The sequence below is a fragment of the Anomalospiza imberbis genome, chromosome 3 (assembly GCF_031753505.1).
Source record: "Anomalospiza imberbis isolate Cuckoo-Finch-1a 21T00152 chromosome 3, ASM3175350v1, whole genome shotgun sequence".
In the NCBI taxonomy this organism is placed as follows: Eukaryota; Metazoa; Chordata; class Aves; order Passeriformes; family Viduidae; genus Anomalospiza; species Anomalospiza imberbis.
Genome location: NC_089683.1, coordinates 57,363,409 through 57,383,791, shown reverse-complemented (window position 1 = coordinate 57,383,791; position 20,383 = coordinate 57,363,409). Strand labels below are relative to the sequence as shown.

Sequence of the window (20,383 nt, the reverse complement as noted above, 5' to 3'; positions counted from 1 at the left end):
GACTACCTTGGTTGCTGCCATCATAAGTGGTTTTAAGTCACAGAATTACAGTTTGGGTTGGAAGGGACCATTAAAGATCATTTAGCCTGACTCCTCTGTCGTGGGCAGGCACACCTTCCACTAGACCAGTTTGCTCAAAGCCCCATCCAGCCTGGCCTTGAACCATATCTAAGGAGGGAGCATCCACCATCTCTCTGAGCAACCTGCGCCAGTCAGGATCCACCATGGCTCAGCAGCTTCCACCCAGTGGCTTGTGCAAAGGGGATACCTTTGGGCGCATCCAAAAATGACAGGATTTGGCAGCTACGGCTTCAGGGGACAGATGCAGGTGGTAATCTCAGCTGGTGGGGGAATGGAGCTGAAATCAGGGCTTCTGTGTGCTGGGGGAATGCTCTGAAGGAGAGGTCATCACACAAATGTGGGGTACCCTATAATAAAAGGCATTTTGGCATGGAGATGCTGAAACAATTTAGCCAGATGACTTGTTCTTAATGACCCTCTATATTTCAGAGTCAGCCCAGAACTGGGAAGCTGTGGACAGTAGCTTTTCAGAGGTAGGAAGGAAACATTACTACATCAATGTCTGCCATAAGGTGTTGAAGAGAGAAGGAGCTTTCAGCTGTTCAGATGGTGCTGCTATTTGCTCTGTAGGTGAGTCAGGTGTTTTTGTTGGTGGTGTTTTTGGAGGTTTTTTGATTCACTGTTTTTTTTTTAGCCTCTGAAGGCTTGGCACTACCTGTGCAAATGGGGTTGGTTGTCCTGAGTGCCTTCATTTATTCAAGGAAACAGAAGTTAGGAGCATGTTTCTTTTGTGGTCTCAGAGATGCTTCAAGAAAGAATGCACAGCTTTTTCTAACTAAAGAATCATAGGCTTTGCAGCATGGTTTGGTAAGGTAAAATCAAACTCCTAATGATGTTTTCTCATTAACTAGACAAATGGAAAGTCTTAGTATCTAACAGAAGCTTCACTTCTTTTCAGAGAAACAAAAGTTCTGTATTTACTGTTTTTCAGATAAGCAAAACAACAGTAAGAATCTTGGAACATTTGTATCTTCTCCAAAAAAGGTTGGAGAAAATATTCAACTTATCTATTCAAATGGAGACAGCTGTCCTTCTAAAGAAAAAGAAAAAATCCAAACGGTCATCACTCTAATATGCAGACCAGGTGAGAACATCCACACCCTGTTCATTGATCCAGTTAAAAACTAAAGATCATCTAATAAGCCCAGACATGAGTGCTAAATATTAGCATGTGCTTTTGTCTTCTATCTCTTTCTGTGCAAAAATGTGAGGCATCAGGGTTTGTTTGCTAGGGTGATGGCAATGTAATTGCAGGTATTTAGTTCTGTTTACCTTTTATGCAAGTACTCTTTAAAAACTCTTGAAATAAGATTCTTCCAAACATTATTAAATATGCTTAAAGTGTTTAAAACTCCACAAATATCTGGAAGCGATACGAAGCACTTTCTTTCTCTAGATTGTCTTGATGGGAAGGAGTAGCTCTGAACTGAGATCAAATACTTGAGCCTTCTTTCCCCATAAATATGGTTTGTATCTAAACTGCTGGCAATTTATGAAAGGCAGAAGCATTTGCGGAAGTTGATACAGTTCATGTTGATTATAATAGCCTGCTAGTTAACCATCTCCCAGGAAAACAGAAAACCTGTGTTCTTCTACCTCAGCCTGAGGAACTTGAAACTTCCAAGTATGCTGGCTGTTAAGATCAGATTATGCACTATTTGCTAATACAGCTATTGCTTTGTAGTAAAACATTAGTTTTGTGTATCAGAGTAGACATTTTTTCAAATACTGTGATAGCTCTTGGGAGCAGATTGAGCCCTGCACCTTTACTTCTGGGGTAAACTTTTGTTTTGGGGAGGAGGATGCAAAGACTTTGTGAAAAATATTTTTGGTTCCATTTTCCAAGAAGAGGTACTTTAACAGTTACTTTGGTCTGCTTTTGTGGAGAAATTAATTTCTCAGGTGTAGAGTCTTAGTTCCTGTTGACGGCTTGTCTGTCTGTATGCATAACACATTGCTCTTGTGATACCAGGTGATCTAGAAAGTGCTCCGATCTTGATGGCAGAGCGTGAGTGTTCATACACATTTGAGTGGTATACTGCTGCTGCATGTGTCCTGTCTAAAACTGAAGGAGATGACTGTCAGGTGTCGGATCCTCAGGCAGGTATGTGTTTCTGTTCAGCAAATCAAAAGGTCGTTAGGGATAGAACTTATGCCACAACAAGTCCTTATGATACCCAAAAGGAAAGTGAGTTCAGCCTAATGCTAAACAACCCAGAGTTTTAAGTACATACATGTGGAAGATCAGAACGGCATGAGCTTAGTACTCCTGTAGTGAATGTATGAAAATAGATGTAATGTATATTTTACTGAATTAGAGCTCTATGTATAAGAAACCATGCTTTTACTTTGCCTACTTTGTTTCTGGAACAATTACATAGAAGGGGACTTATTCTGGGGGAGGTGAACTAGCTATGTGACGGACTGAATCAAAACCTGTGAGAGATTTCAGGACAAAATTGAACTAATACTGTTTATTCCTTCCTGATTAGGCTTCTCTTTTGATTTATCACCTCTGGCCAAGGCAAAAAGTTTCTATACAGTTACTACTAAGGAGTACTTGTTTTACATAAGCATCTGTGGCAGTCTGCCTGATGACCTGTGTCACACAAAATCGGCGGCGTGCCAAGTAACGCAAAGGTGAGTAACTAATTCTGTTGTCTCTAAGGGAAGATCTCTTGTTGCATGATGTGTTCTCTGTGTGCAACAATGAACAATTTGCATGTAAAGTAGTTACTGGGCTACCTGTAATAGATTCAGGTAATTAGCATATAATTTGCAGCAATTACACTGCTATCTGTTTCAAGCCAAATGCACATATATGTAATCTTGCTTACAAATAACTTGTGAGATGAAATTTGCCCTTTGCTCTCCCTTTTGTTATCCATGGGGACTGTAAACTCTAGATTAACTGCTGCAGCTGTATTGAGGCAACCTATAATCCATAGATTGAGAGTCAGCTCTATTCCAAGAGCTGGCCTAAAGAATTGAGCTTGCTGCACTTAGGATGAGCAGGACCTGCCTTAGGTGAAGCCCAGAGCTTGGGTGTTGTACCATATGGCTTCAGGTTGTGCCAGTGGAGGTTTAGATTAGATAGTAGGAAAAGTGTCTTCCTGGAAAGGGTTGTCAGGCATTGAAGCAGGCTACCCAAGGAAGTGGTGAAATTGCCATCCCTGGAGGTGTTCAGAAATTGTGTGGATATGGACTTGAGGACATGGTTCAGTGGTAAAGATTTGGTGGTGGTGGTTCTAAATTAATGGTTGGACTTGATGTGGGAGGTCTTTTCCAACCTTAACAATTTTATGATCTCCCTTACTAAATGGGCTGTTGCAGGCGTGGTCCCAGTATGTACTGCTACTCTGGCAGCATCATTGCTTTTGTCTGCTACAAACTATGTCTGAGGTAGTATCTGTGCATTTCAGATTCCAGGTCAGCCTGCTGCCAGAGATGCAGCTGTACAGTGCAGCTGTACTTGCCTCTGAGTTACTCTCCAGCCAAGGACAGTTCACTGCAGACTCTAGAAATGTTCTTCAGAGGAAGATGATCAAGCTAGGTCTGATAGAATCAATACTAAGTCAGTGAAGAAACACTCCTATACCAAAGATACCTAGCAGAGAGCTGTTGTACAGTGCTAGGTCTTTGTTGCCCATATGTAATTGGATGAGGCCAGTTTGACCCCAAGATGAGGATGTCTGCAGTTTGAGGGTGTCTGCAGTTTGACTTCTGCTTTGGAGAATGAGCACTTGATGGTATTGTCACCCTTTTAGAGAAGGGAGTATTAAAGTTTTCTAGATATCTAAGCAATATGTAACTTCCTTTCCTTTTCAAAGGAGGGCATCTGTTCGTGTTTAAGTTTCCTTTTGGCAGCATTCTTTTTATCCCAGCTCACTGAGGTCTAATCAACCTTATTTAATTATTATGTCTTATTACGGTGACTTGTATAAACTTACGTGGTTTCTATTTGTAAGACTTCTCTTAGAGACAATTAATTTTGCATACTGTTCACTCTCAAAACTCACTTTTTCTTTTCTAGTAATGATAAGTCTTGGAGTCTTGGACTACCCAGTTCCAAACTTTTGTATTATGATGGCCTGATTCAGTTGACCTACAAAAATGGTGCAGCGTACAACGATGAGAATAAAACACAGCGCTCTACCCTTATAACTTTCCTGTGTGATCGTGATGCTGGAATAGGTCAGCCTGAGTATCAGGTAAGAAGTTCTATATGAAGAAAGGCAGGATCTCCATCCTAAAATACTGACAGTAGCTACTAGGTCAGTACAAGCAGAGTGTTGTGTGTAGAAATAACCAGTATCTACAAAGCAGGTAAAAGTAATAGTTATTTCTCTTGGTATATTTGATTCTTGTGGCAGCCATAAAGCTTTCCTTGACCAGTGAACAGTAAGCTGTATACCTGGATCCAGATTATTACCTCACTCTCCTCTCATCCCTGGGCCATGTAATTATTAGTGCTTTTGATCATCTTGTATTTCTAGCTGGAAAAAAATACAAACTGGCTGAGAAGTAACAGATGGTCGGACTGTTTACACAGCAGACAGTGGTTTAACAGAACCAGAGCAGGTTTTTTTGGCAGGAGCATTTTTGGTGATATGGAGAATGATAAGATCTATAACAGGACAGACTAACACAAATCAGTCTGAGAAGATATATACCAAAACCAAGGGGAGATACCAAGCTTGACATATAAAGCAGTAGCTGTGGGTCACAAAGTTGTCAGTGTGGAAAGTCTCTCTTACCTATTCTGCTCATTTGTAGAAAGAAGATAACTATACCTACAACTTCAGGTGGTACACTGAACATGCTTGTCCAGAAATTCCACTGGAATGTGTTGTGACAGATCGCAACACCATGGACCAATATGACTTGTCAAGGTAGGAGAGTGACACGTGCAGTGTAACTTAGCTATTCTAGTTTGGTATTCTGGCTGATAGTTCTGGTTGAAGTTGGTTTCCTATGTAGACAGCACCAGAAGCCTCACCTGTTGTGACAGTCTTGACTGTATGTTGAAATCCCTCTAGTATGTTGGCTTGCTTTCTAGGATGTAAACTGACTTTTTGGGATGGTTTTGCTTATAAAAACGTATTACCTTGTCAGCTGTGCTGTGTTCCAGGAGTATTCTTTCTAATTGTAGCACTTAAAAATGAAGGAGAGAAGTTAGTCAGGAGTGACTTAGGGTTTGCTCTGTTTCTTGAGACTAAGAAAGCTAGAGAGAGTCTATGAAGCATCTGTGTTCTTAGAGCAAACTTTCTCTTTCTGATCAGACTAGCAAAATCTGAGAAGAGAGGTGAAAACTGGTATGCCATGGATAATTCAAGACCAAATGAGCGCAAGAAGTACTACGTAAATGTCTGTCGACCCCTGATTGCTGTCCCAGGATGTGACCGGCGAGCGTCTGTCTGTCAGATGGAATATAAGCATGTTTCTGTGAGTACCCTTTCCATCCCAACTCGGAGCTGGTTTGCCATACGAGTAAGACTGAAACAGACATGAATGAGATTAAGACAGCCATGGGAATTCTGACTCCTTGTGCAAAGGGATATTCTGTGTACAATAATGGTTGCATAACCATAGCAGAATGGTAGAACTCCTGTCCACCTCTTCAAAGAACAAAGCTTTAATTTTTACAAGTGCGCCAGTGTCGTGTTTGGCACTCATGATTTTTTTGCCCTGTCTTTCAGAGGCGGACAAACTGCATCTCTTCTGTATGAATTGCTGGAGTCTCAGAGACTGCTAGGAATACACGTTTCTTTAGGAACAGGCTGTCCTCCTGGATATTTTGTTGTGCTTCTAGCTTGTTTTAGATTGAACTGTGGAAAAAATTTGTTTAAAGACTTTGTTGCACCCCTACCCTCCCTGAGCTTGCTTTGGATCTGAAGAGTAGATTATGCATATTTTATGAAGCAAATAAAAACAAAAAAGGCTGATGGTTGTTATGGGCTTCTACTTCTGTATTGCCCTGAAGTATAACAATTTATCATGGAGGTGATAGCAGCTGACAGGCTGAATTGACCCATTGCCCACTGCCTGACTTCATTGCTGCTCAGAGCTGTAGGGAAAGCTGAACTAGAGGCTCACCAAGCCATCCTAATTCCTTCTATCAAACAGAAGGAGCACCTTCCCCCCTTACTGCTAAAGGGGATGTGTTAGTGACTGAAGCCAGTCATTGCCACTGGGGCACTTGAGAGATAATTATTACTCATTCCCTGTGCTTGCTTGTCCTTGTTGTGCAAGCCTGCTTACTTTACCTGTAGAGACACTTTAGGGCTTCATTACTTCACTGCTTGAGATAGTGGATTAAAAGGTGAGCACATTGGGTCAACTAAAGAGTTGTTAAAATTTTTAAAAGGGCGGAAGTCTGTGGACAGCTGTTTTGGAGGTATATTCTTCAGTTTGTTGCTGCTATTGACTTAAAGTAGTTTCTTAAAATTAGGAAACACTAGTTATGTTGAAGTGACAATGACTTCAGACTTTGGTAGTAGCATCTACTGTCTTTCTAGTGCTCAGTTTCTGTCAGTGATTTTTAGCCTTAACTAAGCATGGCAGAGTCAAAGTCAATGCTGAGAACACTTGGAGGCTTCCACATATTGTTTTAAATTGCTCTATAATAAATTCTACCTACAGCAGAAGGCATAGGCCTCCCTAAATTGCTAAGCTGTGTAGCCCGGGAGATGCAGATGGGTGTTCTAAGGTACTACAAGCACCATATTGTACTAAAAATAAAAACAACAAAAATGAAACTGTACTTGGTTGTGGAGGTTGTCTGTCAAATATGTGAAACTTGAGTACAGAATGGGAGAGAAATGTAGAGGTATCTCTGTATCTTTGTTATCTTCAAAGCTCTCAACCTGTGTACAAGAGTACTGTAGTAGGTATCTTCTTTTTGGTTGTGTCTATTTTTTTAAAAGTTGTTGACATGCTTTTCTTTATTTCTAGACTTCTTATTCTGAAGTCACCTCTATTAGTAATCTTGGTGTTGCCAGCAAAGAACTAGTAATCGAAAGACCTGGACATGTGTCTCTAACCTATGGAAATGGCTCCGTGTGCATCAATGCTGATGGAAAGACAACTACTTATACCACCACCATCCACTTTGTCTGTTCCAGGGGCACTCTTGTAAGGACAAATTATCTTCCAGTTGTTATTTCATCTTAGTAGGTTTCTCATCCTGTAACATGAAGCCACATGAAGATGTGTAGTGTATAGCAGATTTGGGAGACTTCTTGAGGGTTTAAAATTGAGAGGTAAAACGAAAACTGATTTAGATGCTAGAGAAGCATGTGTCTGAGTGTTTTATCATAAACAAGAACTAGATAAAAACTAACAGCCTTGATGAACAATAGTATTTCGGACTAGTCTAATTAGCATGAAAAATACACAAGTACTTAAAACTGCAAACATTGTGGACACCCTTAAGCGGAAAAATATTGTAACGTGTATCCTCAGGCTTAAGTTCTGCATTCTCCATAGATTGTTGATGCTAGAATTCTTAAATCAATAGAGCTTTTGGGGCTACAACTCCACATACTGAAGTTTAGATTGAGGGGATTATTAGACTTAAGCTTGTGTAGACTTGTTCTTCCTGGTTTTGTGAATCTGCAGGTCTTACTCTCCCCTTACCCACATGATCTTTAGCCCAAGAGGTGTGGTGAAAAATTTGTGATGTGGAGCAGTTAAAAACTGCTTTGCTTTTGTCTGAAAACACTGACATGAAGTGTATATAATTAATATTCCTGCTACCTTGTTATGTCACCTAACAGGTTTCTGTTGCTTTACTTTTGCTTTTTTATTATGGGCTATGTATTATACCCCAAAACTTCTCAAAATGTAGACTGGGACAAGATCTAGTCATACATGTCTAGATTAAATATTGACTTTAATCTGAGTATTTGCATGTCAGATTCAGTTCTTGGCTAATGCTGTGTCACATGGTAAATGTTTAACTAGACCAAGTTTTCAGTGATGACCTTCAAAATAAATCAGGGAGAGGGAAGTGGAGTGGGAAATGTGTGCCTTTGTAGTGAAGTCTTTTAGAAGAGCCTGACAGTTTCTTGTAAGGGGGAATCTCAAACATGACAAAGTCTTAGCTATTACACTTACTCTGGTCTTCCTCTGCAATCTGTTTCCAGAGTAGCAGCCCACGGTTTATAGCTATTCTGGATTGTGTGGCCACTTTCTTATGGGAAACTGAGGCTGCTTGCCCAATCAAGGAAACAAAAGATGATTCTCAGGTGAGAAAGGAGAATGTAAATCATATTTGTAGTCTCAACGTACAGTGTTTTTTTTTCTAGCACTCTTGATCTGTTTAAGTGGCTCTTGAAGAAAACTAGCTAAAGTGAAGTCTTAAGTTGATCATGATGTAGTCTTGTGATATCTTACTGCTTTATTTTTGAAGTGTTTCTGAAAAATGTCTAACTTCTGACCAAAATATTCAGGTGCTTTTTCTTGAGAACAGTTTACTTTCTCTCGAATGCTTCATTTACTGTTTCATTCCCTTGCTTTGTTGCTAGTAAAACTGAGTTTATATGTATGGATATGTATTGTCCTTGTTTTCTGCAGATCATCAGATGAGACTTTTCTTTTTTCACACTAGACCCTGATATTAGCTCAGTTATTTGGAGCATGGTGCTAATAACACCAAGGTTGAGGGTTTGATCCCTGTTCGATCCACATACGAGCCATACATTAAACAGCTGGACTCAACGATCCTTGTGGGTCTCTTCCAATGCAAAATATTCTGTGAAATCTACTGAGTTGCTTCTGCTTTACAGGTCTCAACATAAACACATTAGTGTGAAGACAGCCATCAGTTAAAATTTCCTTGCCCTTAGCTAATATGATAGATGCCATCTGTTAAATTCCACTTTATATTGGTGTGGATGATGTCAGTGGACAAAAAGAAGTGAACAAATGTACAAAAGAATTGAATGAAGCTACTGCCAGAGCTGTTTTCTGGTGTTCTGGTTGCAGGGTAGGAATATGTCTAAATCACTGCTTTGGTTCTTGAAAGAAGTTAGAGGTAAAATCTAAATAGAAGAAATGCAGAAGGAGAAAATAATTTTGTTGTAATTTTTTTCCAGTCCTGCTCTGTGCGAGATCCAAACACTGGCTTTCTGTTCAACCTGCAGCCATTAGCTTCTGAGGAAGGGTATACGGTTACTGGCAATGGGAAAACGTTCTCGGTAAGGATTTTGAGTGTACAACATGTTGTTTATGAACGCTGTTGTTGCATTTTTTTTCTTGCATAGTGATCTAGTGCAGCTTTCACTCAGTTCTCTTAGGAAGTATGAGTTGACAGGAAAGCACTGTAGCTGAGGGAAGGAATGAAAGATAACTTCATTCATCTTAGACGGTCTTGTAAGCATTAAACTTCTGGTTCTTGGAGAACATAAGGTTCTTTTGAGGCTGCCTTTTTGAGGTGATTTTTCCCCTTATGGACTCTGTTGTGTACTACCAATTTATCTGCTGATTCTGAAGAAATTGACAGGGAAAGCTAGAAAGCGATTTAGTCTGTCCATATCAGTGTTGTTAATGTAATCTGCAGATGTCACTAATCCTAGGCTGTCACATATAATACCATACTGGTATCTTTTGGCCAAGAATAAACTTGCTGAACCACATCCTTTACTTCTAGTGGGGAAGATTTGTGGACCCTGTAATCTGAAGATGAAGGATACTCTTACTGTATTATAGTTGAATTCTAGTCTTTCATTTCTGCACTGCAAGACAACTGTGTTGTTTAAAATAGTTCTCTACAAGGGTTTTAGTGATGTAGAAATGGCTATGTGGACCTTGTTTTTCTGATGCAGTTGATAACTATGTACATCTACATGTTTTCAAAACTTCTAGCTAAACATTTGTGGACACTTGCTGTATTGTGGTGAAATCAATGGCAAAACAGCTGCTGGGTGTGAAAGAGAAAATCTGACACCTCTGAGGCCACTGGAATTGGACAAAACCCTTTATCTATCCAGTGAAGGGTTTCTAACGCTTACCTACAGAGGTCCTCTTCGTGTGGAATCAGGTGAGGTCAGGAAATACACAGTGTATTGTAAAAACTTAGTGTGAGTGCTCTTCATTCCTTCTTTTATTCATTTACTGAAGTCTATTTGGCTTGGTATTAATTACGTGAACAAGCTGGCTCATATGGAAATTTTAGGAAGAAATGAAGTTACACAGTATGGTAATGGCTCAGTAATAGATGTGCATTTCAAAACTCTAGGAAAGTAACTCAATACACTACAGGGTTTTCTCCTTAGCAGATGAAAAATACAGGTCTTTGCATGGAGAAATGGATAGTCAAATTAGGAAAACAAAATTAACTCAGGTTCTTTTTCTTAGTGAAGTAATAACTTTTAGCTTCAGTATCATGGATAATGCTCTCTGAAGTTGTTTCATATCTGAAAGGTCAGCTTTCAGTAAGTAATACTCTCCCGTATGGAATTTTTTGAATTAGTGCTCCAATACTTCATGTACACCTACTTCATAAATTTAAGTCTCTTTTGCAGCTAAAATGAATGAAAAATGTGTATCTAGTTTTTTGATATTAGATGCTCTCCAATTATACTGAAACTGAGCTTCGTAGAAAGGAATATGACATCTTAACAGCAAAAGACCTTGGGAAAACGGAGTTTTGGATTCAGGAACTTCAAATGCTTAATTGTTGGGGTGCTGTCTCTTCTTTTCTCAGTTGTGACATTTTTGTACATAATATGTAACAGTGGTTAAGCTCTTATGTATTTTACTTTGAGAGGTTCTACAATTTTTATAACACTACTAAGCATTTTGCTGACAAATACTACTCCCTGACATAATTCTGTCACTTCTTGAGGAGTAAACAGAACTTAACATATAGTGCTTTGATAAGCTCAGTATTATTTGCTCTGCAGTTATACGCTGAACTTCTTAAAAACGGAACCCCCAAACCCAAAACTCTGTGTGATGCAATTTAAAAGCTGCTGTTACCACTGGTGATATTTTAAAAGGTTTTTGTTTCTTCATATATGTCAAAGAACGTAGGGAGCAGAGGTCAATGAAGGTAATTATGTTCTTGAAATGTGTCAAGGTGTTTTGGTCTCTTATTAGTAGAGGTAATAGTGGCTGCTAGGCAATTTTTCATAGCTCTCTGAAGAAGGCTTGCATATTTACAGCTAAAGCCCCATAAACAGTAAGGTAGTGTTATACTTGAAGTAGTTATTAATAAATAACTCTTAGAAAATTTTGAAGTCAAGTATTAGCTCAAACTTAAATTCAAATGTTCCAAACAGAACCATCAGTAGATAAATGTTTGTTTTATAGGAACATCAGACATGTTCAGAGTGACTTTCATTTGTAATGATTCATATCCTGGAGAGCTTAAGTTTGTGCGTGAGGAGATAAACAGCGTGCTGGACGTCCATGATACTTTTTTTGAGTTTCACACAGCTCTGGCTTGTGCTCCTGCTCCTGTAGATTGTCAGGTTACAGGTAAGTACCTGGAATTTAGATGGGCTCTGTCCCATGTTGGAAGGATTAACTGAACAGCGAACTTATACTCAGTGGAGGGTTTTAAGGATACCTTTTGTGAAGACATGTAAGACTTAAAGTCTTTGTAGGAGTTGTAGGGTGGGAGAAGAGTTAAGTTGTTTGAAGCAGGCTTAACTTAGAAAAACAGGGAAAGAAGCTAATTTAGAACATTGTGGTATACACAAGAAAGCTGATATGATTACTTTGAAAAAAATTAATCATTACTGTGACTGATGCTGCTTCAGCCCAACTCTGAAGGAAATTAGTTAATTTAGTATTGACATCTGTAAAAGTGCACCTGTGAATTGTGGAGAAGTTACATTTGGGAAGTAACTGTCAAGGGAACTGTGTTCTGCATTTGGCATGGTGAAGTTTTTGTGGCAGCAGTACATAATCTTAATGTATATCTAATGTGATTCTGAAAATTATTTTGAATTGTGTATTCATCAGTGAAACCGGTATCATTGAAATCCAATTCTGCTGCAAGTATTGAGTTCTCTCAGCTTACTGCATTTCTTCCAGATGCTGCTGGCAATGAGTATGACTTAAGTGACTTGAGCAAAGAGGGTGAGCCATGGGTTGCAATAGACACTTCAAAGGAAGCAAAAAAGCGAACGTTTTTCCTGAATGTCTGCAAGCCCTTGCCCTACGTGACTGGGTGTCCTGGTAAGCCAAGTGGCAAGCGCTTAGCTTGTGTTTTGTGATGCAAGACCTTATAGTCAGGATGATATCCCTGGGTATTTTAGTAAGATTTATTGACTCCTGTCCATTTAATCATAGGAATAGCATAGACCTTTGTGACATATATCAGGTGTATTAATAAACAGACTTTTGCAGACCGAGAGCAGTCTTAATGCTTATCAGGACTTTTGCATAGATATGTATAATAATGCATTTGGGAAAATTGCATTGAGGGCAGTATTTGCCAGGATCTGTGAGTTTATTATTAGTTTTTAAAGAAGATAGGATATAAAGTGTCATAGTTTAACCCCAGGCAGCAGTCAGCCCCATTCAGCTACTTGCTCACTTCCCCACCAGCAGGATCGAGGTGAAAATCAGAAGGGGGAAGGTGAGAACTTATGGTTTCAGGTAAAGACAATTTAATGGACAAAGCATAAGCTGGGCATACAAGCAAAGCAAAACAAGGCATTAATTCTCTGCTTCCCATGGGTAGGCAGATGTTCAACCATCTCCAGGAGGGCAGGGCTGCATCACATGTAACAGTGACTTCGGAATACAAACACCATCATTCCAAATGTCCCTCCTTCCTCCTTCTCCTCACTTTATATACTGAGCATGATGTCATATGGTCTGGAATATGCTTTTGGTCAGTTTGGGTTACCTGCCCCTGCTATGTCTCCTCCCAGCCTCCTGCGCACCCCCAACTTCCCTTACCATGTGATGCTAGGAGAAGCAGAAAAGGCCTTGGCTCTGTGTAAGCCCTGCTCAGCAATAACAAAAAATCTCTATATTATCAACCCTGTGTTCAGCACAAATCCAAAACATGGCCCCATACTCACCACTGTGAAGAAAATTAACTCTACTCAGCTGAAACTAGTACAAAAAGTCAAATGTTGTTGAAGCCTCCTGGCTGAATGAAGCCAGAATGAGAAGCTTATGCCATGTCTTACTCCATTTCTAGCCAGTTTAATGTATTAGACTGTACTGTAGTCTTCTACGAGACTGTGGAATCGGATAAATTAGTGCGGTTAGAAAGATTTTGAGTATGCAGGAGTAACTTGTTATATTCCTCAAAGGCTTTAGGTACACAGTGTTTCTAACTGTGTTGATGAATATGTGTGTGTTGTGTTCTGCTTCAGGAGTTTGAGACAGTTTACTTCAAAGCTCTCTTAAAGCTACCCTGTTATGTTATTTTACAATCAATTTAACTTTAGTCGTCAAAGAACTAAAACCCAGTTCTCTTCCTGTAGGTGGTGCCATAGGATCTTGTGTGAAATACACTGATAAAAGCAAGAACCTTGGAGTCATTCAGATAAACCCCCAGGCTGCTACTGATGGTTCGTTAAGCATTATCTACTTGAATGGTGACACATGCAAAGATAATCAGCGTTATTCTACACGTATAATCTTCCAGTGTGATCAAACAACGGTAATTCTCTGTTCTACTTGCTATTAATGAGGATTTTAGTGCTTGTACCCAAACAGACCGTGTTTGCTCCTCTTAAAATGGAGAGACTGGTTCTACAAAGTAAAATCTTACGTACTTTTTCCTTGTCTGTTCTTGAAAAAGCTGTCTGTTTTACTGAACCTGTAGAACACAATTGTGAACTATCATGGAATCCTGTGAGCCACCAAAAGCAGCTCTTTGCTGAGCATGAATATTGAAATTTGATAGTGGAGACTTTAAACTGTGCAACTGCAGTAAAAAAAAAAAAAAGCACCGTGTGTATGTTTTGAGACTTGCAGTGTAATTATTAGTAAGCCTCCTTCATATGGCTCTTTTCTGTAGGGGTCACCAGTGTTGGAGCAAGAGAATGACTGTGAGTTTGTCTTTGTTTGGAGGACTTTGGCAGCATGCCCTGTTCACAAAGCAGAAGGTAAGTAGTTATTTGAGATTTAAAGTATCAGTCAAACTGTACAAGTAATAAACACTTGTAAAATGTACTTGCCTACCTAGGGAAAGAGGATGTAGTACAATACTTTATCAAAACAGCATTATTACTCTCTTGTTAAATCACAAACAGACTTGCTAGTAAATATTAAAGCATTAGGTATCATGAGAACGGAGTTGATTCTGTGCCTGGCAAGTAATTCCCTGTCCCTCACTAAAGACTGGAAGCAAGACTAAACTTGACCCTAGTTAGACAATGGGGGAATCTCAGTTTGTATTTGACTCCAGGATGTGCCACAAGAAATCACAAGTTCTAGTTCTGGTACTTGATTGTCTCTTAGATGGAAGATTGAGTGTGTAGGCATCTTCTCTGCCTTTGCAGGTTTTGTTTTGCAGCTTGTAGATAATTCCTTGTAAAATATCTGGACTGCCTGTAAAGGATCTATCACAATGGTCCTAGACATTATTGAAATTGCTGATGATCTGACATGGCATGATGAATGTTCACAAACTGCTCCTCTGTAGCACATAGTTACTGTGCAGGACACTGGTGACTAAATTGTGGTTTTGAAGGAGTAAAACTGATATCTTTAGCTGGGCACCAACATGTATGATTGAAAAGAGCATAATGTTCAAGTGATACAATCTGATGATTTTTTAAAAAGCTTCAGAATATTGAGCAAAGGGTCACTTTAAAACTGAGGACTTGATCAACAGCAAAGTCACTGACATATATCAGCTAATGAGACTCATGAAACTAGAATTTTCCTAAACCTTCTTTTATATGCATCTTTGTAGATTTGTAAGCTGCAGTAAATATTTCCTATGACTGATTATTTTCTTAACTCAGCAAACTTCAGAGGTGTTAAAAGAAGATACAAGACTGACGTCTAGGACACCTTTTGCTTTAATCTAATGACCTTGCTGTTCTTTCCAGATAATTAAGCAAGTTCTGGACTTAGTATCTCTGATTTTGTACTTAACCTTCAGCACAGCTGAAGGAAGAATTTAAGACCACTCTGAGGCAGTTTTTGAACTACAGTGTGACTTTTTCATCTTGCTTTAGTGGCAGTTATAAAAGAAATGTGCCGTTTTTACTAAGATGGTCCTTCAGTGTCACTGCCTTAAAGAAGCTACTCATTTTTGTGGCCTTATTTGTCCAGTAAGCCTTAATTGTCCCCAGTGTATTTGGCAAGGCTAATAGATCTTAAGTTGTATTTTAAATTGTTAACTTCTCTTTAAAGGAAAGGATTGCCAGGTGAAAGATCCAAGGTATGGTCACGTTTTTAACCTGAAGCCACTTTCTGAAAAAGACATCAAAGTGAGTACAGATGAGTATGACTACTACTTCAGAGTTTGTGGAGAAATAACAGAACCTTGCAGTGTAGAGGGTCACAGTGTTGCATCATGTCAAGTAAAGAAGATGGACCACACTTTCAAAAAAGTAGCAGGTACTGTACTTACCTAAACAAATTTATGGAACGGGAAGATTAACCAGGGTGTAATAGGAGAAGGGTTCTTGCTAATCTAATACATCTAATGAGATAAAACACCTCACTGCTTTTGCTCAATGTGCAGATAAAATGTCATACCTGTAGTTACCTTGACACTCAATTATGAATGAGCTCAGCCTTACTGTGCTGAAGTAGTAGTCCCTCAATAACTGGATTGCAAGTTTTAGAGGAAGGTTGAGGTCTGTCTATCTATTCCTTAATTGTGCGTTTTATTGCTGTTTATGTGACCCTGTTGTCAGAGGTATTACTGCAGTTGTGTTTACTGTAGCTGTTGACTTTTCTCAACTCTTTGCTTCTAGGCTTACGTACAGACAAACTGACTTTCAAAAATGGTCTAATAATGATCAATTACACCAGTGGAGAAAAATGTCATAAAATATATGAACGATCAACTGCTATATTATTCTATTGTGACAAGACTACATCTGAGGTTAGTTTCAAAACATGCTTCCTGTACATACTGTCTTCCACAGTTGCCCTCTTTTTTTAAAGTATGGAAGGTTAGGGTGAAGAACATGTACATGCCTAATCATTTACAGATTAGACAAGCGATTCAAAGGTCCTGTGAGGGGACAAAAAATGAAGAATGTTTTGAATTTCCTGTTTATGGATGGTACCTTTATCATTGTCCAGGAAGATCAGTGCATCTTGTTCCTTTAAGGGATGTCTGTCATTACCAAAGCTCTTGGAGAAGTTGGGAAGGGATATTCTTCCATAAATAACAGCTGTTTCTTTGTAAGAAATAAAATGTAGACGGTTGAAAGTGCAGGAAAACAGGCATCACATGGCCAGACTAAAATGAGCTGGTTACTTGCTTTTAGTATCTGTCTGATTTGTGCTTCCCTTGCTGTTCTTAAACAATAGTGTCTAGAATTACTTTTGCTCTTCTTATTTCGTTGCGGAGGCAGCAATTCCTAATGGCTGCCCTTTTATCAGAAGTGTGCATGTGGATAAACTCAGGTTTGGGAGAAGCCATGCTTAGCTGGTCAGAGGCATAGTGTGGCTCTAAGGTAATATGTGTGTTCTTGGATCTTCCTGAAGCATGACTGAGATATTTCATTGTTTCAATGTGTCTCAATGAGAAAGCAAATTAATTTTGTATTGTGTTCTTTCAGCCTGTATTTTTGAAGGAAACTCCAGACTGCACCTACATGTTTGAATGGCATACACAGTATGCTTGCCCACCTGTTAAATCTACTGAGTGCTCCTACAAGTAAGTTGTTTCCACAAAATTAAAATGGAGCTGTATGTTGAGAGAGACAAATACAGCCTCCTTGCAATGCAGTGCAACACTGCCCCTTTAACTATTGTTTTGACTAGCTAATGTAGCATTTAATGCCAATGCATAATATTTTAAATAACTTTTGCAATTTGTGCTTCTGAAAACTAATTTCATTGGGAAAAAGCCAACTTTGAGATTCTTCTGGGAAATAATAAAAGGGAAATGTTGGGTATGTATTTATTGATGGTTGAATGCTGACTATGCTAGGTTGTTGCAAGTGTCTAGTTATTTAACAACAGCTAATTTAAATAAGGCTACAACTGTCTGTTTGGAACTTCCACCAAGCAGTGCTTCAGGAAAAATGTCATTTATATCTGTCACAACCAAGTATTAGCTCATTAAGATTGGATGTGGGGTCAAATGTGTCTAATATTTGGCCCAGAATTTGGACATCTGGCCTCATTATAGGTCTCTACCCTAAGGTAAAACAGTGGACTGTAACTGTATGCTTGCCATGCACTGAAAGCCAACATGCTTGAATTAAGAGTTGAAATTACTCTTGCGTTGGCTGAGAGATGTGTGCATGTGGGCAGTTTCTGTGGGGCATTTTACATGCTTTTAATCTTTTGTACAGGGATGACGAAGGAAATTTCTATGACTTTTCGTCCCTGACACGACACAGAGAGAACTGGGAGGCCATTGCTATATCTGCTACTACCCAGAAATACTATATTAATGTCTGCAGGCCCTTAGTACCATATAGTGCTACACGTAAGTGCAAAATACAATTATATTCTTCCTATAGCTAGGTAGGGCAAGTGGTAGAACAGTACTGCTGGTGGCAGTTCTGAGTGAAATAAATCACAAAGCAAAGTATGCAGAGACAGTGGTGTGATTTTAGCACCAGAGGGAAAAGTAGATTGTGAGCCTGGTTTCCATCTGCTTAGTGGGTGAGATTCACTAGCAGCTTCTCTCTTGATAACTTTGGCACTCTAGCTCTTCAGTCCTTATCCAAAGTCTACTATAGCTCTTAAAGATTAAAATAATCAGTTCAGAATTTCCCTATGGCATCTTCTGACTGACTTGATGTTTTGTGCAGTGCAAAGCCAGACTGTAGCCTTCCACTCTCTAGTAGTCTACTTCCTCTGTGGTAGCTGCCACTGCTTTTTGCATGATCTTAAGTGAAGTGAGACAGTTGCTGCTACTTGGCGATTTTTGGAGAAAATGCACCCCAGTGAGTATGGTTTGGATAATGTCTTGGAGATAGATTGGCCGTGATATACCTGAAAGTAGAGCAGTGGACTTGTATTCCAGGCAAGTACACCTTACTAACATTTGGAGTAATAATGCAGTTTTTGTTTATCTGTATAGGTTCCTGCCCTTCCGATGCTGCTGCTTCCCTCATTGAGGGTACAAAATGTACCAGTCTTGGGGAAGTGGCTGATGGTCCTCGTTGGGAAAATGTCACTTTTATCCTGAAATACGTTAATGGAGATCAGTGTCCAGATAAAATTCGGAAGAAAACAACAATATTGCGCCTCAAGTGTGATGCAAACAGAATTGTAAGTGGGTTCCTTCTGCTGGGATTTTGTTCATGCAAGCAGAAGGACTTATAAGTCCTTGAATTTTACATGCTGAGCAATTTTTAAGAGATTTTGTGCACTCTGTTAGCACAAATTTTGTCATCTGTAATAGCTTCAGATTGTCTGCTTACATCTTGAAGATGAATGTAGTGCAGATTGGGAAGTGTTTTGAGTAGTAAATAAAGCTGTTGGCTGTGTAGCTCTTAACTCTTGCACATCTGTGTGCCTTGCCATTAAGTACTCTTCCATTTGAGATTTGAATTGCCTTTTGGATTTTCTATTGCCCTAGGCTACCTTTAGCTCTTGTCTCATTAATTTTATTTCTCCTGATAACGGTTCAACAATATATTGTTGTATATTTGAAATAATCACAGTTAAATACCGTCCTTGGATTAATTCACTGGACCGTGATGATCTGTCAGGTTTTAGAACTGGTGTTCCAACTGAGCTCAGCTACAGGCTGCAGGGATAAACCTGTTGGCATGGAATCTTACACTATTACTCTATAGAGATGTTGCTCTCTGCACTGTTTTGTGTTTAGGAATCGAAGCCAGAACTTATAACTGCCATTGAAGATTGTGAATATACGTTCCTATGGTTCACTGCTGCTGCATGTCCTCTTAAAAGCAATGTGCAAAACGACTGTCGGGTAACCAATCCTGCAACAGGTAAGGAGGAGGCCTCAGGATTTTGTATGTGGAAGAGCCTGCTGGAAGCAGCACTACTGTGTTTGTGTTCTTGAGGGACTTTGTTAGTAAAGGGCAGTATGACACATCCTCTGGATAGTGACTAACAAGCTTACTGATGGTAGGAATCTCTTGTACTGCAATGTCACTTGGAACATAAATAGTTGATAGTTCAAAACTAGTTTTTCCTCTGTTAATGTGAATAAGTAACTGTTTGCCTTTCTAAGCTAGCAGGTAAATAGGGTCTGGTTAACCTTCCTACTAAATTAAATTACTGAAAGCTTACAATACAAAGAAATATCTTGATTTTTAATCAGAAAAAGAGATTAAATTGTTCCCTGATCTCTCTGTAGGCCACCTCTTTGATTTGACATCATTAAAGCGAGAGTCTGGCTATACCATCAGTGATTCACACAACAGAATAATTGAGTTGAATGTTTGTGCTGAAGTTAAAAGTTCATGTGCTAATGGAGCTGGTAAGCAACTTATCCTCTCTGGTACTGTAATCATTGACTATAGGGTAAGCAAAAAAAATGCTTATGCTAAATTTACTGTAAAATGTGATGTTTTACTGCAAATGCAGAAGAAGTAAAGGGAGCAGCTGGTGGCTTCACGGACTAGGAAAAGAACCTAAAACTGTTTTAGGAAACGAGGCCATATATTTTACCTAACACCATTCACAGGATTTCACTTCAAGTCCCAGTCCCTTTAGTTCCTAATGAATGGACATGAGGGCAGGAATGTAGTTTGCTTCTACTGCATGTCTTTAATGCTGTGAAAATGGAGACACTACAGTATTCCAGCTGGAGTGAACTTTATAGTGATGCATTGCTGCAATACATCTGTACTGGGCTTTGTGTCTGTACTTCAAACACCTTTGCCAATCCTCTTCCTAGCTTTCTGCTCTGTTCTGGTTACTTCTGAAACATCAGTAGACGTTAACTTTCTGCTTAATTAATTGGTCTTATAGCTGCTTAATTTCAAGTTGAATTGCTAGCTCTTCTGTCAAATTGAATATGAAATAATACTTAAGCATCTCAGATGCTAAAATAGGAATATTTCTTGTCATGAAAATTATTTTTCTGGAGTTAGAAGAAAATATTCAATTGATTTGGTTTTTAAGAGACATCTTAGTAAAATTATATATAATCTGTCTGACATTTTGTGTTAATTGCTTGGTTTTCAGAGAAGCGATAACCAAA

The 20,383-nt window shown here is 39.1% G+C and overlaps 1 protein-coding gene across 2 annotated transcripts in view; it reads left to right on the top strand.

Moving 5' to 3' along the window:
- The window catches only part of IGF2R (insulin like growth factor 2 receptor), a 55,690-nt gene that overhangs the window by 21,506 nt on the left and 13,801 nt on the right, over nt 1-20,383 (top strand). For both annotated transcript variants that reach the window (XM_068184546.1, XM_068184547.1), the window contains exons 12-33: nt 511-651; nt 1,013-1,165; nt 2,054-2,185; nt 2,574-2,721; nt 4,115-4,292; nt 4,858-4,973; nt 5,364-5,526; nt 7,036-7,215; nt 8,229-8,330; nt 9,180-9,281; nt 9,949-10,123; nt 11,398-11,565; nt 12,127-12,270; nt 13,536-13,714; nt 14,075-14,162; nt 15,421-15,627; nt 15,990-16,120; nt 16,806-16,903; nt 17,547-17,683; nt 18,284-18,474; nt 19,037-19,163; nt 19,535-19,657. In XM_068184546.1, the coding sequence (XP_068040647.1) occupies nt 511-651; nt 1,013-1,165; nt 2,054-2,185; nt 2,574-2,721; nt 4,115-4,292; nt 4,858-4,973; nt 5,364-5,526; nt 7,036-7,215; nt 8,229-8,330; nt 9,180-9,281; nt 9,949-10,123; nt 11,398-11,565; nt 12,127-12,270; nt 13,536-13,714; nt 14,075-14,162; nt 15,421-15,627; nt 15,990-16,120; nt 16,806-16,903; nt 17,547-17,683; nt 18,284-18,474; nt 19,037-19,163; nt 19,535-19,657 (3,183 nt within the window). The remainder of the gene's footprint in view (nt 1-510; nt 652-1,012; nt 1,166-2,053; nt 2,186-2,573; nt 2,722-4,114; nt 4,293-4,857; nt 4,974-5,363; nt 5,527-7,035; nt 7,216-8,228; nt 8,331-9,179; nt 9,282-9,948; nt 10,124-11,397; nt 11,566-12,126; nt 12,271-13,535; nt 13,715-14,074; nt 14,163-15,420; nt 15,628-15,989; nt 16,121-16,805; nt 16,904-17,546; nt 17,684-18,283; nt 18,475-19,036; nt 19,164-19,534; nt 19,658-20,383) is intronic.